The sequence below is a fragment of the Cervus canadensis genome, chromosome 21 (assembly GCF_019320065.1).
Source record: "Cervus canadensis isolate Bull #8, Minnesota chromosome 21, ASM1932006v1, whole genome shotgun sequence".
Classification (NCBI taxonomy): Eukaryota; Metazoa; Chordata; class Mammalia; order Artiodactyla; family Cervidae; genus Cervus; species Cervus canadensis.
In genome coordinates this window covers 8165029-8186305 of record NC_057406.1, presented here as the reverse complement: position 1 = coordinate 8186305, position 21277 = coordinate 8165029, and the positions used below count along the sequence as shown (strand labels likewise).

Here is a 21277-nt window from a genome sequence, read left to right as displayed (position 1 = left end):
CATGACTATTTGTGAATTTCTCTTCTTTCACTGTAATTTTGATATTCAAAATCTAGTACAGTTTTCTTTTTTTATCCATCTTTCATGTTCTTTTCTTCACCCCAAACAAGGTTGACAGTTGTTTTTTATCCTGCCTCATATTTGTAAAATCCGTTACAAAGTACACCACGTATTTCCTCTCAGGAGGGTAAAGCTAAGAACTGCAGTACAACATTCTCATTAAGAGTAACAGATTTCTCTTAATTTAGGTGTGAAATTTCTTGTTAAGTAAGTAGTGATAGGTTCTTTTCAGTTGGGGGATTTCTGTCAACACTGTGTGAGGGGAAAATCATTGAACTAGAAACCAGGAAATCTTGATTCATGGTTTATGAATTTACTGTGTATCGTTGACCCTTTTGGGGTTTGCATTCTGCCCTCTAAAGTTGGGAGAATATTTGCCTCACCATACAGACCGATTCTGGATACAATCACAAATACACTAAAATGCTGTATTTACAAGGAATGGCCATTGTGGGTTTTGTTCTATCGCCATTGCATACAGTTGGCTTGCTCTTTTCTTAAAGATTCCAAATCTATGCAAGATGGCTGGGGGGAGAATGACGGGCCAGTGGCAGGAACTCGCCATCCCAGCTGGGAAGAGGAGGATGATGGAGGAGTCTGGAACACTGCCGGCTCTCAGGGAAGCGCTTCCTCCCACAACTCAGCAAGCTGGGGACAAGGAGGAAAGAAACAAATGAAGGTAGGCCGCGTTAGAAATGTCTGAACTTGCTTATTCATTCTTAGAAGGCAGAACTGAGAATGTTTGGTGGAAGAAGCCACGTAGCTGAAGTCCTTGCAGTCCTCAGTGATGGAGAAAATACTTTCTTCAGAACACATAACTGCTTCCTCTTTACCCCTCATCTTCCTTCCCTTGAAGTCTCAAAACTACAAAATTCTCACTCTGGATAAAATGGAATTTTCAAAGAAACAAGATTTTTCTTTTCACTTCAATTTCCGTATTTTATAATAATTCTTTAGGAATTTTCAGGACACCCTTTATAAATGTTTTATGCTTTTGTGTTCTAAAGCCTGATCAGTCCTTAGAGTAGGTCCCCATGAATATGTAGACGGGAAACCACAATAATATGGTTTCTCCAGCAACAATCAACATGACTCATTTTTGTCTGATTTGGGAAATTCCAAGGCCCAGAATCCTTTCTCAACAAAATGAGGTGCCAGTGCATAACCCTGCATTAGCAGCTAGGTGGTTTATCTCTGTCCTGTATCAGTTGTGTCCTACACTTTTTATTTTCTGGATTGTAGAGCAACTTAGTTTCTCTTTTGATTTTCATAGTTTAATGAGGACTTTGGTTTTCAATCTAGAACCTGAATGACTCTCAGTAGGAGCCCTCTTTTTTCATCCCAGCCTCTCATTCTACAAATACATTAAGGGAAAAAAAGTTGGGCAGCCATGTTTGTTATTTCAGCCCGGGAGCCTTGCTGCTCTAAGAAACACTTCATAACTAAAACTCCTGGTTTTCGGGTACCGGACACCATTTTAGAAGGTCTTCAGTTGACCAAGGGGCTGTACCTTCATCCCCTTCTCCTATGGGATTTTGTTCTGAATACCATTGCTTTCTTTTATAGCCTGAGAATGCAGGTTGTTTATGTTAGAAACGTTTTGTTTAAGCAGTCATTTACAGTTTTCCCCCATAAAGGACTTTTATTTTCTTACTTCAGTCACAAATAAAATTATTCAGTGAACTTTCTAACATTTTTAATACATTTGCATTGTCTAGTCTTCTGTGGCTTTCTTTTTATTATTTACAAATTAATAATGAGACCAGATTTTAGGAAGACTGCTGAGGAAGCAACCAAGTGAAAGGTACTAGCCCACTCAGGGGACCACCAAGATTCAGTGAGTTTAACTGGGAATTACCTGTTTCTGTTCCATGACTGATGATTCTGACCTTTCTTACTGTGTGTGTGTGTGTGTGCGCACGCGTGCGTATATTCCGGTACAGCTGATGTAAAATTGACTATCTTAACCAATTATAAGTGTACAGTTCAGCAGCATTAAGTGTATTCACGTGGTGCTGTCATCACTGACATCTGTCCACAAAGCCCTTCTCATCTTGCCAACTGAAACTTTGTACCCATTAAACAGTAACTACCACTCCTCCCTCAGGGAGGGCTTTTTTGACCTTTAAACCTGTAGAGGTACCTTAACACTCTCAAAAATAAAATTGACATGAGCAGTAGCATCAGAACACACAGAACTTTTACCTGGAAAATGCACACATACACAAAGCCACATCATCTCCAGCCCCCACCAGGTTCCCATCATAGTTCCACTCACCTTCTCCGTAGAAATAAAAGTGGAGCTGATGATTGGTTCCTTGTTCAGCAGAGAAGTTAGTTTGTCCCCTGAAGAAACAAAAACCCACACCTGCTGCCTTTGCAGTAAACTTGGTGATGGTGTCTTCTGCTGACTTCTTTTCCACTTTCCACAGAGCCCAGTGTCCTTTACATTCTCAAACAAGCAGATGAAAGTGCTGTGTGGATGAGCTTCTCCTTGTATCCACACAGAGAGTAATGACCAGTTTAAACAGGCTCCTTTCCAAATAACATGCACTGGCATCAAACTTTTTCTTGACTCCTAATAGAAACCGGCTTGGGTTTCAAGGAGGAACTGAGAGGGAAAGTACTAGCATGCAAGCGTTATATTTTAGAAAATCTGATGTTGACCCTCTATAGGGTGAAAGCCCTAGCTGACCATTTATTTTTCTAGTTATTTCTAACTCAGTGCAACGAATAGAACAAGAATGAAAACATTGATGTAACTAAGGCCTGTTACTTTTTTAGACTAACAGATCTATCAAAATAACTATAGTTAAAGAGAAATAGTTATGGTTGAAAAAGGTAAACTCTTGGTTTTACGTTTTTCATCAGTACTTATGCAACTCAGGAAGTTGAAATCAATTATTTGATTCTGAGGTTACGTATTTCATTTCTGTAGTGCTCACTCAAAGGAGGAAACAATGATTCATGGATGAATCCTCTTGCCAAACAGTTTTCAAATATGGGATTGCTGGTAAGTTTTTTTTTTCATAGGTGTACTCTATCCCAACTTTTACATTTAGTACAAATTTTAAGACCACTGCCGTATATAGTACAAAATGACAGACTTAGAAACTGGTTACGCAATGTTCCTGATTTGGATTAGGCAATGTTTGTTCTCTATCCTTTTTTTCTTAATGAAATAGTCCAGTATTTAAAGGTTACAGCTTTTAAACGTGTAGCCTTTGTATCCTTTCTTTAGAAGGTTAGGGAAGAAAGAGCCAAGGACTTAAAAATGTATTTAACTTTTGCTGACTACTGTACCAGCTTTAATATTATAATTAAAAAAAAAAAAACCTAGCCATAGCAGAATGACTAGGGAAACTATTTGTGATTAATTATATAGACAATTTTTGTAGAACTTTAATTTTTTGGTCTTTGGGGAGCAATGTGGGGACACCCTGTCCCTGGTTGCCAAAAGACAGATGAATTGGCTGCACATTGCAAGACTTGATGACTTGACAAGTCACGAGAAGACGTTGTCATCATTTGGCTCCACTCAGGAAATTTAATCCTGAGCCGGCTGGAACTTGAGGACAGGGGTGTGTTTCTCCAAGCAGCTGTTTAGCTATCACTGTGTCCATAGATTTACTGAAGCCAATCTGATGTGAAAACTGAATTTAAGAATAGAGGCACCAGCAGCAGTCAGAATTACTCTCATGAAAACTGTTACTGTCTTCATTCCAGTTGAAGGTTCATTTCCAAGGACCTGGTATAGTCCTAGATGTAAAGTAAGAGTAAGGTGTGGTTCATGCATGAATAATGCTGTTTCTTCTCTAAGTGTGTTTAATTCCAGACTTTAATCTTCCTCACTGTTCTTTTATTTTTTTTCAGAGTCAAACTGAAGATAACCCAAGTAGCAAAATGGATTTGTCTGTAGGTGTGTATCCCCCCACCGAATGTAGTGGAATAGGTTGCTGTTGTTTGTGATCCTTTGTTGGGATCCCTGCTCTCTTTGAATTGGAATGGGTGCGGTTCCTAGACTCATATTCCACACTTGCTCTGTGGAAGGTACTAGGTAGGGATTGAAAACTAATGACGACAAGAACCAAGAAGTGTAAGTGAGCGGTGTGTGCCAGGTGTGAACAGTTGAGGCTTGAAAGCCACTGATTTCACTGTGGAGAGCCTGTGTACCACATAAAGGAGTCGGCCTCTGTTCGGTTCTTGGCACTTGTTGCCATGGACGAGTGTATGCTCAGCTTTGCCAGATCCTTCACTGTTCTCAAGAGAGGCCAGAAATTCTTATATGCTTTTAGTTTTAAATATTGAGAACTAATCCAGATTTAAAAAAAAAAAAGTTGTGGCCAAATATATGCTGTCTGTGACCCTGCCAGAGTCACTCTCAGGTGGCCAGGCTTGTCTGCACCAAGATGTCATCAGTTCAGTCAGTTCAGCTCAGTCGTGTCCGACTCTTTGCGACCCCCTGGACTGCAGCATGCCAGGCTTCCCTGTCCATCACCAACTCCCAGAGCTTACTCAAACTCAGGTCCATCAAGTCAGTGATGCCATCCAACCATCTCATCCTCTGTCATCCCCTTCACCTCCTACCTTCAATTTTTCCCAGCATCAGGGTCTTTTTCATTGAGTCAGTTCTTCACATCAGGTGGCCAAAGTATTGGAGTTTCCGCTTCGGCGTCAGTCCTTCCAATGAACATTCAGGACTGATCTCCTTTAGGATGGACTGCAGGATGGATCTCCTTAGGATCTCTCTGCAGTCCAGAGGACTCTCAAGAGTCTTCTCCAACACCATAGTTCAAAAGCATCAGTTCTTCGGCGCTCAGCCTTCTTTATAGTCCAACTCTCACATCCATACGTGACCACTGAAAAAACCATAGCCTTGACTAGACGGACCTTTCTTGGCAAAGTAATGTCTCTGCTTTTTAATATGCTGTCTAGGTTGGTCATAACTTTTCTTCCAAGGAGCAAGTGTCTTTTAATTTCATGGCTGCAGTCACCATCTGCAGTGATTCTGGAGCCCCCAAAAATAAAGTCTGCCACTGTTGCCATTGTTTCCCCATCTATTTGCCATGAAGTGCTGGGACTGGATGCCATGATCTTAGTTTTCTGAATGTTGAGTTTTAAGCCAACTTTTCCACTCTCCTCTTTCACTTTCATCAAGAGGCTCTTTAGTTCTTTTTTGCTTTCTGCCATAAAAGTGGTGTCATCTGCATATCTGAGGTTATTGATATTTCTTCTGGCAATCTTGATTCCAGCTTGTGCTTCATCCAGCCCAGTGTTTCTCATGATGTACTCTGCATATAAGTTGAATAAGCAGGGTAACAATATACAGCCATGACATACTCCTTTCCTGATTTGGAAGTAGTCTGTTCCATGTCCAGTTCTAACTGGTACTTCTTGACCTGCAGACGGATTTCTCAGGAGGCAGGTCAGGTGGTCTGGTATTCCCATCTCTTTAAGAATGTTCCACAGTCTGTTGTGATCCACACAGTCAGAGGCTTTGGTGTAGTCAATAAAGCAGAAGCAGATGTTTTTCTGGAACTTTCTTGCTTTTTCAATGATCCAGCGGATCATAGAAAGGCAATTCTGCCTTTTCTAAATCCAGCTTGAACACCTGGAAGTTCACGGTTCATGTATTGTTGAAGCCTGGCTTGAAGAAGTTTGAGCATTACTTTGCTAGCATGTGAAAGTGAAAGTTGATCAGTTGTGTCCGACTCTTTGCAACCCCATGGACTATAGAGTCCATGGAATTCTCCAGGCTAGAATGCTGGAGTAGGTAGCCTTTCCCTTCTCCAGGGGATTTTCTCAACCCAGGGATTGAACTCAGGTCTCCCACATTTCAGGAAGTTTCTTTACCAGCTGAGCCACAATGGAAGCCCTTGCTAGCATGTGAGATGAGTGCAGTCGTGCCATAGTTTGAACATTCTTTGGTGTTGCCTTTCTTTGGAATTAGAATGAAAGCTGACCTTTTCCAGTCCTGTGGTTACTGCTGTGTTTTCCAAATTTGCTGGCATATTGAGTCATATTAGGGACCAACTGCCTTTTGCAGGTAGAGCAGGTGCAACATCAGCCCTTCATCTGGGGGCTCTTCGCAGTGATGCTGTTGCTCACCTGGAGGTGCTTAAGAAAGAATCAAATCTAGAAGAAAAGAAAATTCCTGGGAGATTAAAAAAACAGCCTGTGATCTGTGATATTCTTAAATAGAATAACTTAAAAATGAGTTTCGTGTCACTGTACAACAGCAAATTCATAGACATGTGGAAGAAAGTGGAATAGTCATTGCATCTGGAAGATGACATTATACCAGTAACCATCTCCCATGTTCAACTCGAGTTCTAAATTTAAGGGTAACAACCATGCCTGTCTGCTGTTTGTAGTCCTAACATTTCACAACTGAAACTATTTATCTAACAGATGCTAAAAAAGCAACAAGATGCACATCCTCTCACTGAGGAGGTTTGAATATAAAAGCAAGATATATTCATCAAGCATGTCAGTAACTAGTTTAAATATCTTTTTAGTTAGATTTTGACTAGGTTAGCCCTAAGACTCTTTCAGTCTTCCATAGAAAACGAGTTTCAGCTGATATATGTTGGGGGTTTTAGAGAGATTGTTTTGTTTTGTTTTTAAAGCATGTATGTTTCAGGGAGGACCATCAATCAGCAGCCTGAAGAGTGAGAACTCTTGTCTATACCTGTACCCCACAGAGGGTAGTGGGACAGGTTACTCTTGGTCATGAGGGAGACATTGATGGTTAACATTTTCATTCTTTTCTGTGTTACTTTGCAGGGAGCCTTCCAGATAAAAAATTCGATGTGGATAAGCGAGCAATGAATCTCGGGGATTTTAATGATATCATGAGGAAGGATCGATCTGGGTTCCGTCCACCTAATTCCAAAGACATGGGAACCACAGATAGTGGGCCTTATTTTGAGAAGGTGAGTTGAATCCTTGGTTTAAGATAATAATTCATGAGAACCACTTTAGTTCCCATTTGTCTTTTGATAGTTAATTCCAGAAGGAAGCATAGAATTACTGAACTGAGTGAAAAAAAAAACAAGCATCACCTGCATTTGAACGGTGACATGAAAATAGTTGATACTGACAGGTGATTAGGCAGCAGCTAGAACCATCTGTCTTTAGAATGTGAGTATTGTGAACAAGGTCTAAGTTTTGGGGAATTTATGAAGTTTGGAGGGGGGTGTGGTCTGACTATAAGGGAAATGCACACTGAAAACATGTAGGAGAAATTCTAGAGACAGAGTTATCCTGAATTCTTTTTTCCGCTACTGTGCAATTGCAAATTAAATTTTTGAATCTTGTGCAAATACCCTATGTCTCCTAAGGCCTTGCCTTTTAGCTTTGTCAAGATGACCGAAAACTTTCTCCTTTGCTATTTCTAAAAAAACTCTGTTGTCTTCTTTTTCCATTTCCTTAATGATCTGTTTTTAGTTACAATGGTGTCTTGTTCAAATTCTCAACTACCTGCTTTAAACAAGTCATTTATACCTATCTGTTGGGATTTTTAACATTTCTAATGGAGGAGGTCGTTACTTGTTTCAGAATACCAACTTGCAATATTGCTGGTCTTCAGAAGGCAGTTAAAACCAAAATTTGTAGATTTGGCACGTTTTTGACACCACTGATGCTGGTCCAGACAGCAAACATATTCACAAGAAGATGACTTTGGCTTCTGTTTCAGCAGCCACATAGTTAGAGTCATCAATATTAGATCCCTGAAACTGAAATGTCTGGCAATTTTTATCATAGTGCAATGGACAGAATGTGTTACTAACTTAGAGGATACGAATCTATACCAGAGAGGATGACAGATGGTGTCTGTTGGGCAAAGTATGATGGTGATGATCAGATCCAAATTCTATCCTCGTTTACTGCTAATACACTCTAACTTTGTTTGTTCCTGGTGTCTCTCTTTTCCCTTCTTGCATTCTGTTGCTTCACTAACCAACACTCATTGCGATTGGCTAACTGCTACTACTTTTCAGCTGACTTTGCCTTTCTCCAATCAAGATGGGTGCCTTGGGGATGAGGCTCCCTGCTCTCCTTTCTCCCCTTCTCCCAGCTACAAGCTGTCTCCCTCTGGTTCCACACTACCCAACGTCAGCCTTGGAGCAATCGGCACAGGGCTCAACCCCCAAAACTTCGCTGCTAGACAAGTAAGGAGGCCTCTCAAATTTATAACTGCTTGGCTGTGGCCTCGCCTTGGCCCTGGTCTGCAGTTTATTGCATCATTTGTCTGTCTTGGGAAATTTGTTGATTACTGAATGCACAGAATGATATTAAGTCTAGGCTTTTTATTTACCTCTTTCAGCCCATAGAACTCATCTCTCTTCATGTTTCTCAACACGGATTTTATTTTAAATCTGTTTCTTTTGTCTTCCCATTTTTGGTCATAAGTTCACGCTTCATAAGTCAGTGAGTTGCTGGCTTAGGAACATGTTAGAGAGGCTGTACAGATACCTTCTATCTAATTTAGCAACATATTTGCCACTTTGAACATTAGATTGAATGGCAAATACTACCTTTGATGTCATTTCAATCTAATATAATTGCTAGTTAAAAAATAGCACCAAAACTAATAAGATTAAATATTTGCGGGTTATGGCAGCTTAGAAATCCAGTGTCTTCAGGTATAAAATTGCTTAGGCAGAGGTAATTTATGTCTCACATAATGAAGCTTTGAGAAGACCACATCCTGCCCAGTGTTGGATTCAGGCTGCAGCAGTACCTTTCCTCGGGTTGGATCTGCCAGTCCTCCAAGGAAGGGCTGTGCAGGAGAGCCACCTTGCTTTTGCAGGCTTGAGCGGATGCAGCCGGCCTCTGTCTGTCACCTTGCAGTAGCTCTGTTGTAGTTTTTGTGAAGAAAACCAGAAATCTAGACACAATTGTGTTGCGACAGTGGCTCCAGCAGTATTTTCCTAGCCTTATTTCCATGACTACTTACTTGCCCTTCTGGCCTTCACCTCTGGATATCATGGAAAGACATTTAATCATCAGTTGTAACCATTCTGTTTTCCCATGATGACTTTCACATATAGATGAAAAGCTGGTATAAAACACGTCTTACTCCATAGTCCTCAAACTGCATGTAGATCTTTCATACGCTGATTCTTGGCTTAGCACATTTTGAAAAATGGATCATATTATGTCCATGTGTTCAAATTGGTTAACTCTGGGTTGGGAGTTACAGGTAAATTTTTGTTTTCTTCCTTTACATTTCACTCTTTTTCTTAACATTTCCGCAGAGGACGTGGCTCTGTATTGCTTATCTAAATAGAAAGGAACAGTTACATCAGTTTTGGTGGAGAGGAGGGCTCTTTGGGTTGAGGTATAGAAAATATAACATAGTCTTCACACTCTTGGTGAATGGTGATTATAAATATGCTCCCAGGACCACCTGATTATCAGATACTTTTAGTACATAAACTTTAAGTGACCAAACTCGCTGTGCACTGGACTCTTAAAAAAGGTCGTTCATCTTCAGTTTTTTATCTGTGGATTGCCACAAAGTCCATTGTAAACCACGTTGATATATACATGTTCTATCCAAATAAGGTTATGGTTTTTTCACTCTGTTTTCATGAAGAGTTAATATACTGCATAATTTGAAATTTAAGAGTTTGGTTTAAATCACAGAAGATTTTGATCAGCCTAATAACCTTATTTTTAATTTATATACCTTTCTAAGTTAAACACTGTAGTTGGGGCAAATATCACCAATAATTATTAGGTTCAGGTCATCATAAAAGTCTCACACACAGCAGTGAACTTTTAGAAATATATATATATATTATATAAAGCTTTTGATGCCAGTTTTCCCAGTCTCGAAATATAGTTTTTAAAAAGAGTGAATTTGTATGATTACCATTCAATACATTACTGTGCAAAATAGCTACTTCTGAGCCAAGAAGATGACCAACTTATGATGCCAAGGTTCCATATTGAAAAATGGTCCAGTGCTTCACTTTGTGCGGAAACGTGGGCCTCATGTTGCTAGACATTGTTTCTTTTCGAGAGGTACTGTAAATAAATTGATTAAAAAAAGAGAGAGAGAAGGTGGGAGTTTCTTGGTGGCCTAGTGGTTAGAATTCCGGGCTTTCACGATCGCCCGGGTTCAACCCCTGGTTAGGGAACTGAGATCACACAAGCCGTGTGGCACCCCTGCCTCAAAAAAGGAAGATTTAACAGTTAATAATGAATAAAAATGATCTAAAAGGGTTTTATTTTTAAAAAGAGAGAGAAGGTATTTTTTTGTATAAACTTACGTTGACTTAACCTTCGTTATTATCCATCTGAGTGCTTGGTGTGTCTTATGAGACACTTGATCATGAAAACCTAAAACCTTTGGTGGTAGTAGAATGGGCTCTTTGTACTTAGAATAGGAAAGTAGGAATTGATTTTACAAAAACTAAAAAAGCTAATATCTCTCACCAGAAAGAGGTTGAGATTTAAAATGACCCCTCCAAAGCAGGTTGGGAGCCTTACAAAACATGGGTCTGGGGTTTAGCTGTCAGAAACCCCACCATCCAAGGACCCTCCCCTCCATGAATAATTGACATCTATTAACTAGGTCATTATTTGATAGTAAAGTGTAAGAATCATCTTAGCAGAATAGTCTTAGCAAAATAAGTGTTTTCTGTTTTCCTGGGAATGGTTAGTATTATAGGAGCTAAGCTCCTGAGTGCTGCTGCTGCTGCTGCTGCTAAGTTTCTTCAGTCGTGTCTGACTCTGTGCAACCCCATAGACGGCAGCCCACCAGGCTCCGCCGTCCCTGGGATTCTCCAGCAAGAACACTGGAGTGGGTTGCCATTTCCTTCTCCAATGCGTGAAAGTGAAGTCGCTCAGTCATGTCCGACTCTGTGCAACCCCATAGACGGCAGCCCACCAGGCTCCGCCGTCCATGGGATTTTCCAGGCAAGAGTACTGGAGTGGGTTGCCATTGCCTGACTACTAGGGTCTCAGAAAAGTTAGAGCTGAACTATTTCACCTCAGTGACAAATTTGATTAGTAAGACAGGAGAGGTGCAGATATTGAAGTTTCTAGAGCTAAAGGTCTTTTCATGTTTAAACAGTCCTTTGGGAGATTGAAAATTCATGATGAACCTTCGAGTTTCTTTTATGAGATATACATAGATTTTAATTGCCATTTCTACTTTTATGTTCACTGTCATTTTTATTTTCAATGCTTTTAAGTTCATTAATTTCCCTGAAGCAATCCCTTAACCTGTGTTGAATCATTAAGCCATCAAAATATCTTTAGTGCTCTAGAACTTAATGATGCCATTATAAAATTCTTCTGTAAAACTACCTAAATCCCCACAATTACAGGGATAAGAATGGTGGTGGTGACCTCAGCTCAGAGCCCACAGACTTGGTATAAGCAGTGGTGCAGCCGTCTTCACCGATGGTGTTTGGTGGGATGTTCGTTTTCAAGTGTGTGAAATTGGTGGGTCGTGGATGTTTGCAAATGATGCACTCATCCTACAGACCAGGGCTTGATTGAGTTTCTGGGAATACAAAGAGGGAAATTTGAAGCTGGTGGTGGAAAGACAGGGTGGACGATAAGTATAATATGATTTGATGGTGGAGCCTATCAAAGAGTTTTCAAGTGTTTTGAAAACAGAGGTGGGCTCAATGAACTTGAATGTAAAATGAGGAAAAAGGTCTGGGGGAAGATATTCTTGATGAGGATGACCTCTGAGCTGGCACTTGCAGAGGCCGAGTGAAGATGGTGTAGAAAACTACATCAGGCAGGGGCAACACAGCATCAAGTCTTAATGAATATGGTTTCAAGGGCTATCGTATGTAGCCCCACTTTCTATGGCTCTCTGATTGGAACAGCCTTAGAAGTACCTCAGCAAGTTGATCCTCCAGAAATCAGGGACCTAAGCTTGTTTTTTCGTTTTTGACAGAGTTAAAACATTTTATTATACAGCCCTTCTTGTTTTTCTTTAACTGTTAGCTTTCAGAGATCAGGAAACGAAATATACTTCTGTCCCATTATCTCAATAGCCACATAATAGTCCATCTAATGAATGGCTGTAATTTTTGACTAGACTGATAGTCATACATTTGAATGAGAAGTCACAGGTGAGTAATACTTTGTGTGTCCCTGGAATGATTTTTCACTTTTTCCCTTTCTTCCTCTTTTATCTCACTCTAGGATTGATTTACATTTCCTCCTTTAGCAAAGAAGGGACCAAGGAGACCTAAGACAGGGAAGGGTGTTCAGATCGGGAGTAGGGTCCTCAGGGAGCCAGGCTCACAGTTGAGTGACACTGATTTTGTAATCAAACCAGCCAATTTAGAGAAGTTACATCATGGTATTGTTTTACAGCTGATATGATTCACAGTCCTGCATTTTTTACTCAAGTGCCTTTCAAATTGGGTCTCAGATTCTATAGTTTGAGAATAAATTCTGTAAACCCAATCTTAAAAAAGTAGTTATATAAATGTTACACTGCCTTTACCTTTCAATAACAACAAATTAGTGCTTTTTCTAACATTTGACAAAGTTTTGACCCTTTTGGTTTGTATCAGACTACAGGGTGGTGATGATATACCCATGATTGAATTTGAATACTTATTCTGAGGTCAGGAACTTTTTTCAGTTACAACGTTCTGTGATTGCATGGAACACAGGATGCTGCTTCTGAGGGATAGGAAACCTGAACTGTTCTTATGTGCATTTCCTCTTCGTGTTAACAAAAAGCCTCACTGTCACTGTTCTGTTCACAGGGTGGCAATCACGGTTTGTTTGGAAATAGCACAGCACAATCGAGAGGCGTGCACACCCCCGTGCAGCCCCTGAATTCTTCTCCTAATCTCCGGGCGCAAGTGCCTCCCCAGTTCATTTCCCCCCAGGTGCGTACCTTCATGGATCCACAATTCAGAAGTCAAGTCCAGGTGGTTACCAGTTGTCAGCTGTCTGGTTTTGTGGGCATAAAGGAATAACAGGTACCCGTCTAAAGTGAAAAATCCAGATGCCAAGGATCAAGATTTTTTAGAACAGGATGGCAAATCTTGTTTTTTGTCGTTGTTTTATCTTGCATACAAAGTAGATGTTTTTGCATGAAAAACATTATGATTATAATTCCTTTTAGATTACCTGTATGTTTTTCCAATACTATATTGATTTTATTTAATTGTGTATGATTAAAGCTACTCTATAAATTCTGATGCATCAATACTCAAAAGTTGGTTGCCCTCGAGGATTCAGGGAAGCGCCAGGTTCTGGTTTATTCTTAAAATTTTTGAGGAGATACATACTAAAATACCGACTGGGTTTAGAACTGGTGAGGTGGCAGAAACTCATTCACAGAGCAACTTCGCATAGGACAGAGTCCTTTGGGTACCCTGGGAACCCTTTAGGGCCCTCCATTAGCAGGAGATGGTCAATGAGTTGTTCGGGGGTTTATAGGTGAGAGAATTGTGCCATCTACCGCATACTGCCCCTCATACCCCTTTGTGGGAAAAATAAAAGCTGAGAAGCTGGAGTAAGGATTCAGTGTGTGAATCAAGATTTAGAGCTTTGGGTCTGTCCCATCGTATAAAAGGGGGTTAAGGTACTTACTAGATCCAGCTAACACATTGTGAAGGATAAGGTTCTGTTTGGGGTTTTTTTTTTTTTTGATACATCTTTTGAGAAAGAAGTTAAAAATATTTATTTGAAAAAAAATATTTATTTGGAACCATAATTTATAGATTTCATATGTTACAAAACATTGAGTCTCTGTCCATCTTAGTAGAGAAGGAGTGTTGATTGTGCCCCCTGTTCCATCTTTAGTCCTGTCTGGCAGTCCACTTAGGTCTCTCTCCTTCCCCTTCCCTCTCTCTCTGAGTTCATCCATCCTTCAAGTCCCCGGTAGACAGAGCTGTTCCTGACTTTCCCAGCACTTTACAGCAGCAGCATCTTGACTCTTAGAGCACTTGCCAGCATGCCTGGGTGTCAGGCCAGCAGTCGTCCGTGGTGAGCCAATATCAGTTGCCTGTTGGCAGTGCCGAGATGAAGAGGAGGCCGTCTCTACCATGGCAGCCTCCTGGAGTTGGTGGTGATGGTGGCAGAATAGTTGGCAGATGGTGTGCTAATGTTGTATGGAAATGCTTAACAGGGTCGGGGAGCTGGGTGGGGCCTCACATTGGTAGTGGCATTGAAGCTGGGTCTTGAAGAATGAGTCAGTTCTCTGGGCATGGCCAGAGAAAAGGTGCCTCCCAGGAGACAGGAGTAGTTTATGTAGGGGCAGTAACATCTGGAAGAACATGCCGTTGTGGGGAAGCACGGTTATCAGTTTGAGCTTGTGTAAGCAGAGGTGTGCTGCCTAGAGGGGAACAGGAAGGAGCTCGTCAGGAAGTTTGGGACTACAATTGGAACAGTTTTGTTTGCCTTGCTAAGGAGTTTGGACTTTGTCCTTTGGTCACCATGGTTGGTAATCATTATCTTGGCTGCTGTTTAAAAATACAGTTTCTGGGTCTTCCTCCATCTCCTGAGACACTGTGCCTTGGGACCTCATTACCCCCAGGTGATTTTTACCTTCTCACTAGAGTTTGGCTGCTCCTGCCGAAGACGGTAAAGTATTAGGCAAGATGGCACAGTGATACAGAAGACATGTGTGAATGACAGAATCACTAGAGCAAAGGAGCTCAGTCACGAAGCTAGTGCAGGAATCCAGGTACGGCTGTGACTGTGGGGATCAAAACCTTCTTGTGAAGGTCACCGGTGATCTTTGTGTTGTGGATTCCAGTGGTCTGTTCCCCAGTTGCTTTTTACTCATGTATCAGCATTTCATCCAGTTGATCACTTCCTCCTTTTTGAGACTGTTCATTTGGCTTTCAGACACCCTCTGTATTGGTTCTCCATCTGCCTTTTCTTTTTTTTTTTTTTTCCATCTGCCTTTTCTTCTCTGTCTACTTTACAAGTTCTTCCTCACTTCCCCCATGTTTAAACATCAGAGTACCCCAATCTCAATATTTGAACCTCTTCTCACCACCTACAGCTACTGCTAGGTGATCTCACCCAGTGGAATGATTTTAGAATACTGACAGTTCCAAAATTGTGACTTCAGCCTAGTTCTCTCTTCGCAACTCCACAGACTTCTGGCATCTTCACTAGGATGCCTTACAGGCATCTGAGGTGAACATGCCTGAAACAGAACTTCAGCTTCATCCCTCTCTCCCCTCAAGACATCCTCTTCTTCCAAGGACATGGCACTCTCATCCTTCTGGTGCTCTGGCCAAAGACCTCAGAGCCTGCAACCAGTCCAGCAACAAATCCTCCCTTCACAACGTCATCCAGCATCCAACCATTCCCTCCCATGGCCGTGGTCTCCTGACTGGTCCCACCCTGCTTCATCCCCCGCTTGCTGCCTCAGGTCTGTTTTCCACCCAGAGTTCAGACTCATGCTCTAAACCTGCACTGTCCAGGGTAGCCATTAGCCATGTGAGTGCTTGAAATGCAACTGGTGGGATGGAGGAACTTAATTTTTAGTTTTAATAGATATAAATTTAAGTAGCCACACCAGGTTAACGACTACGGTACGGACGATGCAGATGTAGAACATTTCTGTCAGCACAGAAAGTTAAGGTAACTGCTCTCCTGGCACCCTCTCTCACAGAGATTACAAAGCCAACTCTTCACTGTGGTCTTTGAGGCGCCTGGTTACCCCTCTGCCCCCACACCTGCTCTCCTGTTGGCTCAGGCCTCTCCAGCCACCTGGCCCCCAGTGCAGTACATACTTCTAGAGTGCTGTTCCCCCAGATTGCCACATGGCTCCTTCTCTATTTTCTTCAGAGCTCTGCCTCAGCCCCACCTTATCAGAGAGGCTGTCCCAGGCTGTGTACATTACAGGACCACTGTTAACCCCCTACCTCCCACCCCCACCCCAGGAGTGAAGTAAGCTTCAGAGTTGCAGGACCTGTGTCTGCTCTGTTCGCTGCTGCATCCTGAAGATCCTGTAGAGTGTGTATTTTGAGTTCAGTAAGCATATGTCAAGTCACGGGAAGATGCATTTCAGAATGAGCTAGAAAGTGGAATTGTTAGACAAGCACAGTTAACTTAGTCTAAGAGACTTGGGGGCTGCAAATCTCTTGATGACCGAAGTTGTCTACTCTATTTGGAAAAGAAAAGTACTTGTGTTCTCCTACACTTTTGAAATGTGTTTATTTAGCAAAACATGGTTAGCTTTTATTTAATGCATAAGGAGGGCAAAATATTAAACAATGGAATCTTCAGGTTTTTTCCTGGCATTTACATATTTTAAAAGATGAAACAGTTGGGTAGGTTAAAAAAAAAATTCAAGTAAAGAGAATATAATAACCACACTGAAAGTTTGGATTGTGCAGAAAAAATTCTTCCCAAAACTACCTTCCCACCCCACTGGAAGCAATGACAAGAGTTATATTTACACAGTCTCCAGATCAGTCTTTGTTCATATTCAAGCACGCTTTTCACATAGTTGCATTCATGGTCACAATAGCCTGTTATTTTCGTTAACGTTGGGTCATAATAATTTCTCATCACTAAGACTGTCTTTGGGTCGATCATTCTTAGTGAAGAAGGCAAATGTTCTTTCAGGTAAGCTTGCTCCGGTTTGCCTTTACCCATTATTGAGTGTTATTTCTAATTTTTTCACTGTTGTAAGTTAATACTATGGAAAAATCCTTATACATTATCTTTGCCCACATTATTTCTAAATTTAGTTGCCCAGAATTAAATTTTGAGTCAAAGCACATGACCATTTAAAATTGATGAATATTATCAAATTTCACATCCATTCTAACCGATTTCTAGGGACAATCAATAATTAATGTAGATGTGGGAAGAAGACATCAAAACTCATCTTTGAGATTTTTTACAAGTGATCCAGACCATGGATTTTTCTCCCTTGTCTTATTCTTCCCCTTTCTCAAATGTTCCGAAAGTAACCTGTTCTAGGTTTTTGTCTTGGTTTTAAATGGCTGTCTTTTTGCACCTGTAATTCTTTGTTTAATGCCATATTGACTCCAACTTGAGCTTCACTTTCTCCAACCCAGCTGGAGATTGAAGGGCTTTTAAGCCAGAATAATTAATTCCCTGCTATGGAAATGTTCAGACCTGCACTTTAATTACTCTGCAACCCAGGTATGATCAGCCACTTGCCCAGGAGCCCAGTGAAGCATCTTTCTAGTCCTTTTATATTCACTGGAGGAGGATAGTACCGTGAATCTGAAGAAGGGAGAAGATGAACAAGGCTAGACAGGAAGTCCTCAAAGGGCAACCTTAATTGTCTTTTCTTAAAAATTACAAATGAAAAGAAAAAAATCAGGAATGATGTATCTTTTACTTTTTAAATTTTTATTGTTTTATTTCCATTTATATTTATTTATAAGTTTTTATTTTTAATTTATTAAAATGATGCATTAATAAATTTAAATGTATTTATAAATTTTTATTTATTTATTGCTGTGTTGCTTTGTTGCTGCACGTGGGCTTTCTCTAGTTGTGATGAGCAGGAGGCTTCTCATTGCAGTGGCTCCTCTTTTTGTGGAGCACGAACTCTATCTAGGGTGCAGGGTTTCAGTAGTTGGGACACAAGGGCTCAGTAGTTGCCCTGCAGCATGTAGTGCCTTCCTGGACCAGGGATAGAACCTGTGTCCCCCGCATTGGCAGGCAGATTCTTAACCACTGGGCCACCGGGGAAGTCCCTTGATAGTCTTTATGGCTGTCAACATATAGAACATATGAGATGCTGGCATTTAAAGCAAAGTGCAAAAATACTTTGTGTTAGCATTTCTTTACTTTTCTTTACAGTCTTTCTGTGTCTGTCTTTATATTGTTTCATGTTCCCTTTTTTGAACTTTATGTAATAAAGTTATACGGTATGTAACCTCTGATTTTTTAACTTCACATTGCTTCTAAGATTTTGATTTGGGCAATCGTGATTCATATTGCATTCTACTATATGAATATACCATCATTCATTTACCTATTGAGTGGTTTCCAGATTTTTGCTGTTTTGAGCAGTGCTGCTGCAAATATTCCTCTGTTTGTCTCCTCAGATGAGTTTCTCTGGGGTATTTCTGGGTCATGGGCATGTTTTACTTTGAGTGGTGGTTTCCTTAGCTAATTGTGAGTAGAAGACGGCTGGGGGGTCATAGGCTCCTGGTTAGGGATGTCAGCTATTCTCAAGACTGAAGAGAAATGGTGATCAAGAGACCAGCCAGTTTATCCAGTAGAGCTTTTAAAACTGAAAGAAGGGAGGAGAAATGACAGTTCAGACAATGGCTCTTTATTTTGGAAGCCAGTAGGTTGGGAAACAAAATAAGCAAAGGAGATTTCCCCATGAATCATAGACGAAAGCTTTGGAAAGGAAGTTAGAAACAATGGTCATCAGTGCAGACAGCCTGAAGCAGCACATCCAGTGGGAATGTAACAGGAGCCACATCATGGAATTTAAAGTTTTTAGTAGCTGCATTTAAAAGATAAGAAACTGGTAACATTAATTTAACAATATACGTTCTTTAGCCTGAGGGCTTCCCTCATAGCTCAGTTGATAAAGAACCTGCAATGCAGGAGACCCCGGGTTCGATTCATAGGTCAGAAAGATCCACTGGGGAAGGCATATTCTACCCACTCCAGTATCCTTGGGCTTCTCCTGTAGCTCAGCTGGTGAAGAATCTGCTTGCAATGTGGGAGACCTGGGTTCGATCCCTGGGTTGGGACGATCCCCTGGAGAAGGGAAAGGCTACCCCCTCCAGTATGCTGGCCTGGAGAATTCCATGGACCATAAGAAGAAACTGGTAACATTAATTTAACAATATATATTCTTTAGTCCAGTATACCTAAATTATTATCATTTCAACCTATAATCAACACTTTATATTAAAATTTTTACTTTCTTTTTTAAAAGCCTTTAGGCTTTCAAAGTCGCATCTTTGAAATCTGTTATGTATCTTACACTTAAAACACATCTTGGGGATTCCCTGGCAGCCCAGTGGTTAGGACTGTGCACTTTCACTGCCAGGGCCTGAGTTTGATCCCTGGTCAGGGAACTAGGATCCCACAAGTCATGCTGCATAGCCAAATTTTTTTAAAAATTTAAAACTATAAAGTCTAAAACACATCTCAACTTAGGTAAGCCATGTTTTTCAAGTGCTCAAATAGCTACATGAGACTAGTGGTTAACTTACCAGATGGCACAGGCCTACCAACAAAATTACTGTATTCGTTTCTTTCCTAGAAACTGCTGCAACAAATGACCACAAACTGGATAACTTAAAACAATACACATTTATTCTCTCCCAAGTTCAGGAGTCTAGGCATCTGAAGTCAACGTGTCATGAGGGTTGGTTGGTTCCTACCGGCGGCTGCAGAGGAAAGTCTATTCCATGCCCGTGGCTGCTGGCGGGGCTTGGTGTTTTTGACTTGTAAATACATCGCTCCCATCTCTGCCTCCATATTCACATGGCGTTCTTTTCTGTGTTCTCTAGACTTTCTCTTCTCCACCTCTGTGTATTTTCCTCTTATTCTAAGGACACCAATCATTGGGTTAGGGCCTCTTGCAATCCAGTATGTTGTCATCTGAAACTTGATTTTGTCTATGAAGATTCTACTTCTGAATAAGGTCACATTCTCAGATCACAATTGCATGGGAATTTTGGGGGAACATGATTCAACCTAGTATGTTTGCTAAACCAAATGAATTTAAGATTCACACTGAAGGTAGTAAATACGATTTCATGAGTCACAGAGGTATAGTGGTCTAAGACTCTGGTTTCAGTGCAGTTCAGTTCAGTCGCTCAGTCGTGTCCGACTCTTTGCGACCCCATGAATCGCAGCACGCCCAGCCTCCCTGTCCATCACCAACTCGTGGAGTTTACTCACACTCATGTCCATCGAGTCAAATATAGTATAATGGTGTAGGCCGTATCTCCACTCATAGTCTCCTTATCTGCCCCTGACCTCGCCCTCCCCCTGAGAGAAGGAAAAACCCTATTAATACAGTGAGCTTAGAACCACTGTATCAGAAGACAGTAAGTTAAGTCACACTAGTGCCCATTTGGGTGAACTCAAAGGAGAGATGAAGAATTATTATTTGAGGGGAGTTGTTGAGGATCCCTCATGCTGGCCATTAAGCTGGTGCCGAGGCAGAGTGCACAGTCATGGTATGCTTGCTTTGAGCTCCTGTCTGCCAGGGGTGTAACTGTTAAAATAGAAAATCAAATAATGGGTTGGTTTGTTTTTTTTTTTCAGTCTTTTTTTAATTGAAATATTGTTGATTTACAGTGTTGTGTTAGTTTCAGGTATATAGCAAAGTGGTTCCGTTTTCTATACCTACATGTCTGTCCTTTTCTCAGATTTTTTTCCATTATAGATTATTACAAAGTATTGAAGGTAGTTCCCCATGCTATATAGCAGGTCCTTGTTGTTTATCTTTTATTATATATAGCAGTGTCAAGGTTTTGGCAACACTCGGCATCTCATAGAGAATGGAGAGGAAGCATCTGAGAGAACCATTACTTTAAATCAAAATACTTTCCAAAATGAGAGAATTGACAGTTTAAGTGAAAGTGCTGAGGTCTTGGAAGGAAAACAAGTTGGTGAGCCAAGTATAGCAAATTTGAACTTGGATGTTTTTAGACTGGAAAGCGTCAAAGAAAAGATACACAGGTATTCTTGAGAATGTAGCAGAGACTAGTGACTCAAAAGTATTAGGAAGCAGAAGAATTTGGATCTGACTAATGTTAAAGAAAGATAAGATGGGAACACCCCATGTGTCTTCTGATGACTCAGTTTTTATAGGGGCATTTTTAAAAGACAGAAAGTAAGGGTTTGCAAGCAAGGGTGAATGTGTGCGAGTGTCACGCTGGGGGGTTAAAACACAAAATAAGCCTAGGCTTGCAAAAACGTAGGCAGGTCGAAAGTGTCTCAGAGCTTGGTTTGGTGCAATGTGGTGACTGGGAAAGGAATCATTGCTTTGGACTCTTTGTATAAGGCTGACTAAGTGGGAATAAAAATTTTACTGCTTTTGTCTTTTCTGTTAAGAATAAGGGTTAAGATGAATTAAATCCTTCAACAGAGAAAGAATTTGTGAAAAGAATCGCAGAACCCTGTCTGTGATCTTTGAAGAATGCTGGGGGTCTTCAAGGAGGAGGGTTTAAATAATGACACCTCCCTCTTTTCTGCCCAAATTCTGAATTTTTAAGGCAAAAGGGGGAAGGCCTCC

At 40.9% G+C, this 21277-nt stretch overlaps 1 protein-coding gene across 10 annotated transcripts in view; it reads left to right on the top strand.

Moving 5' to 3' along the window:
- Positions 1–21277, top strand: part of TNRC6B (trinucleotide repeat containing adaptor 6B) — a 254595-nt gene that overhangs the window by 200245 nt on the left and 33073 nt on the right. For all 10 annotated transcript variants that reach the window (XM_043440505.1, XM_043440500.1, XM_043440504.1 and 7 more), the window contains 5 exons: positions 564–739; positions 2999–3073; positions 3934–3979; positions 6847–6995; positions 12816–12941. In XM_043440505.1, the coding sequence (XP_043296440.1) occupies positions 564–739; positions 2999–3073; positions 3934–3979; positions 6847–6995; positions 12816–12941 (572 nt within the window). The remainder of the gene's footprint in view (positions 1–563; positions 740–2998; positions 3074–3933; positions 3980–6846; positions 6996–12815; positions 12942–21277) is intronic.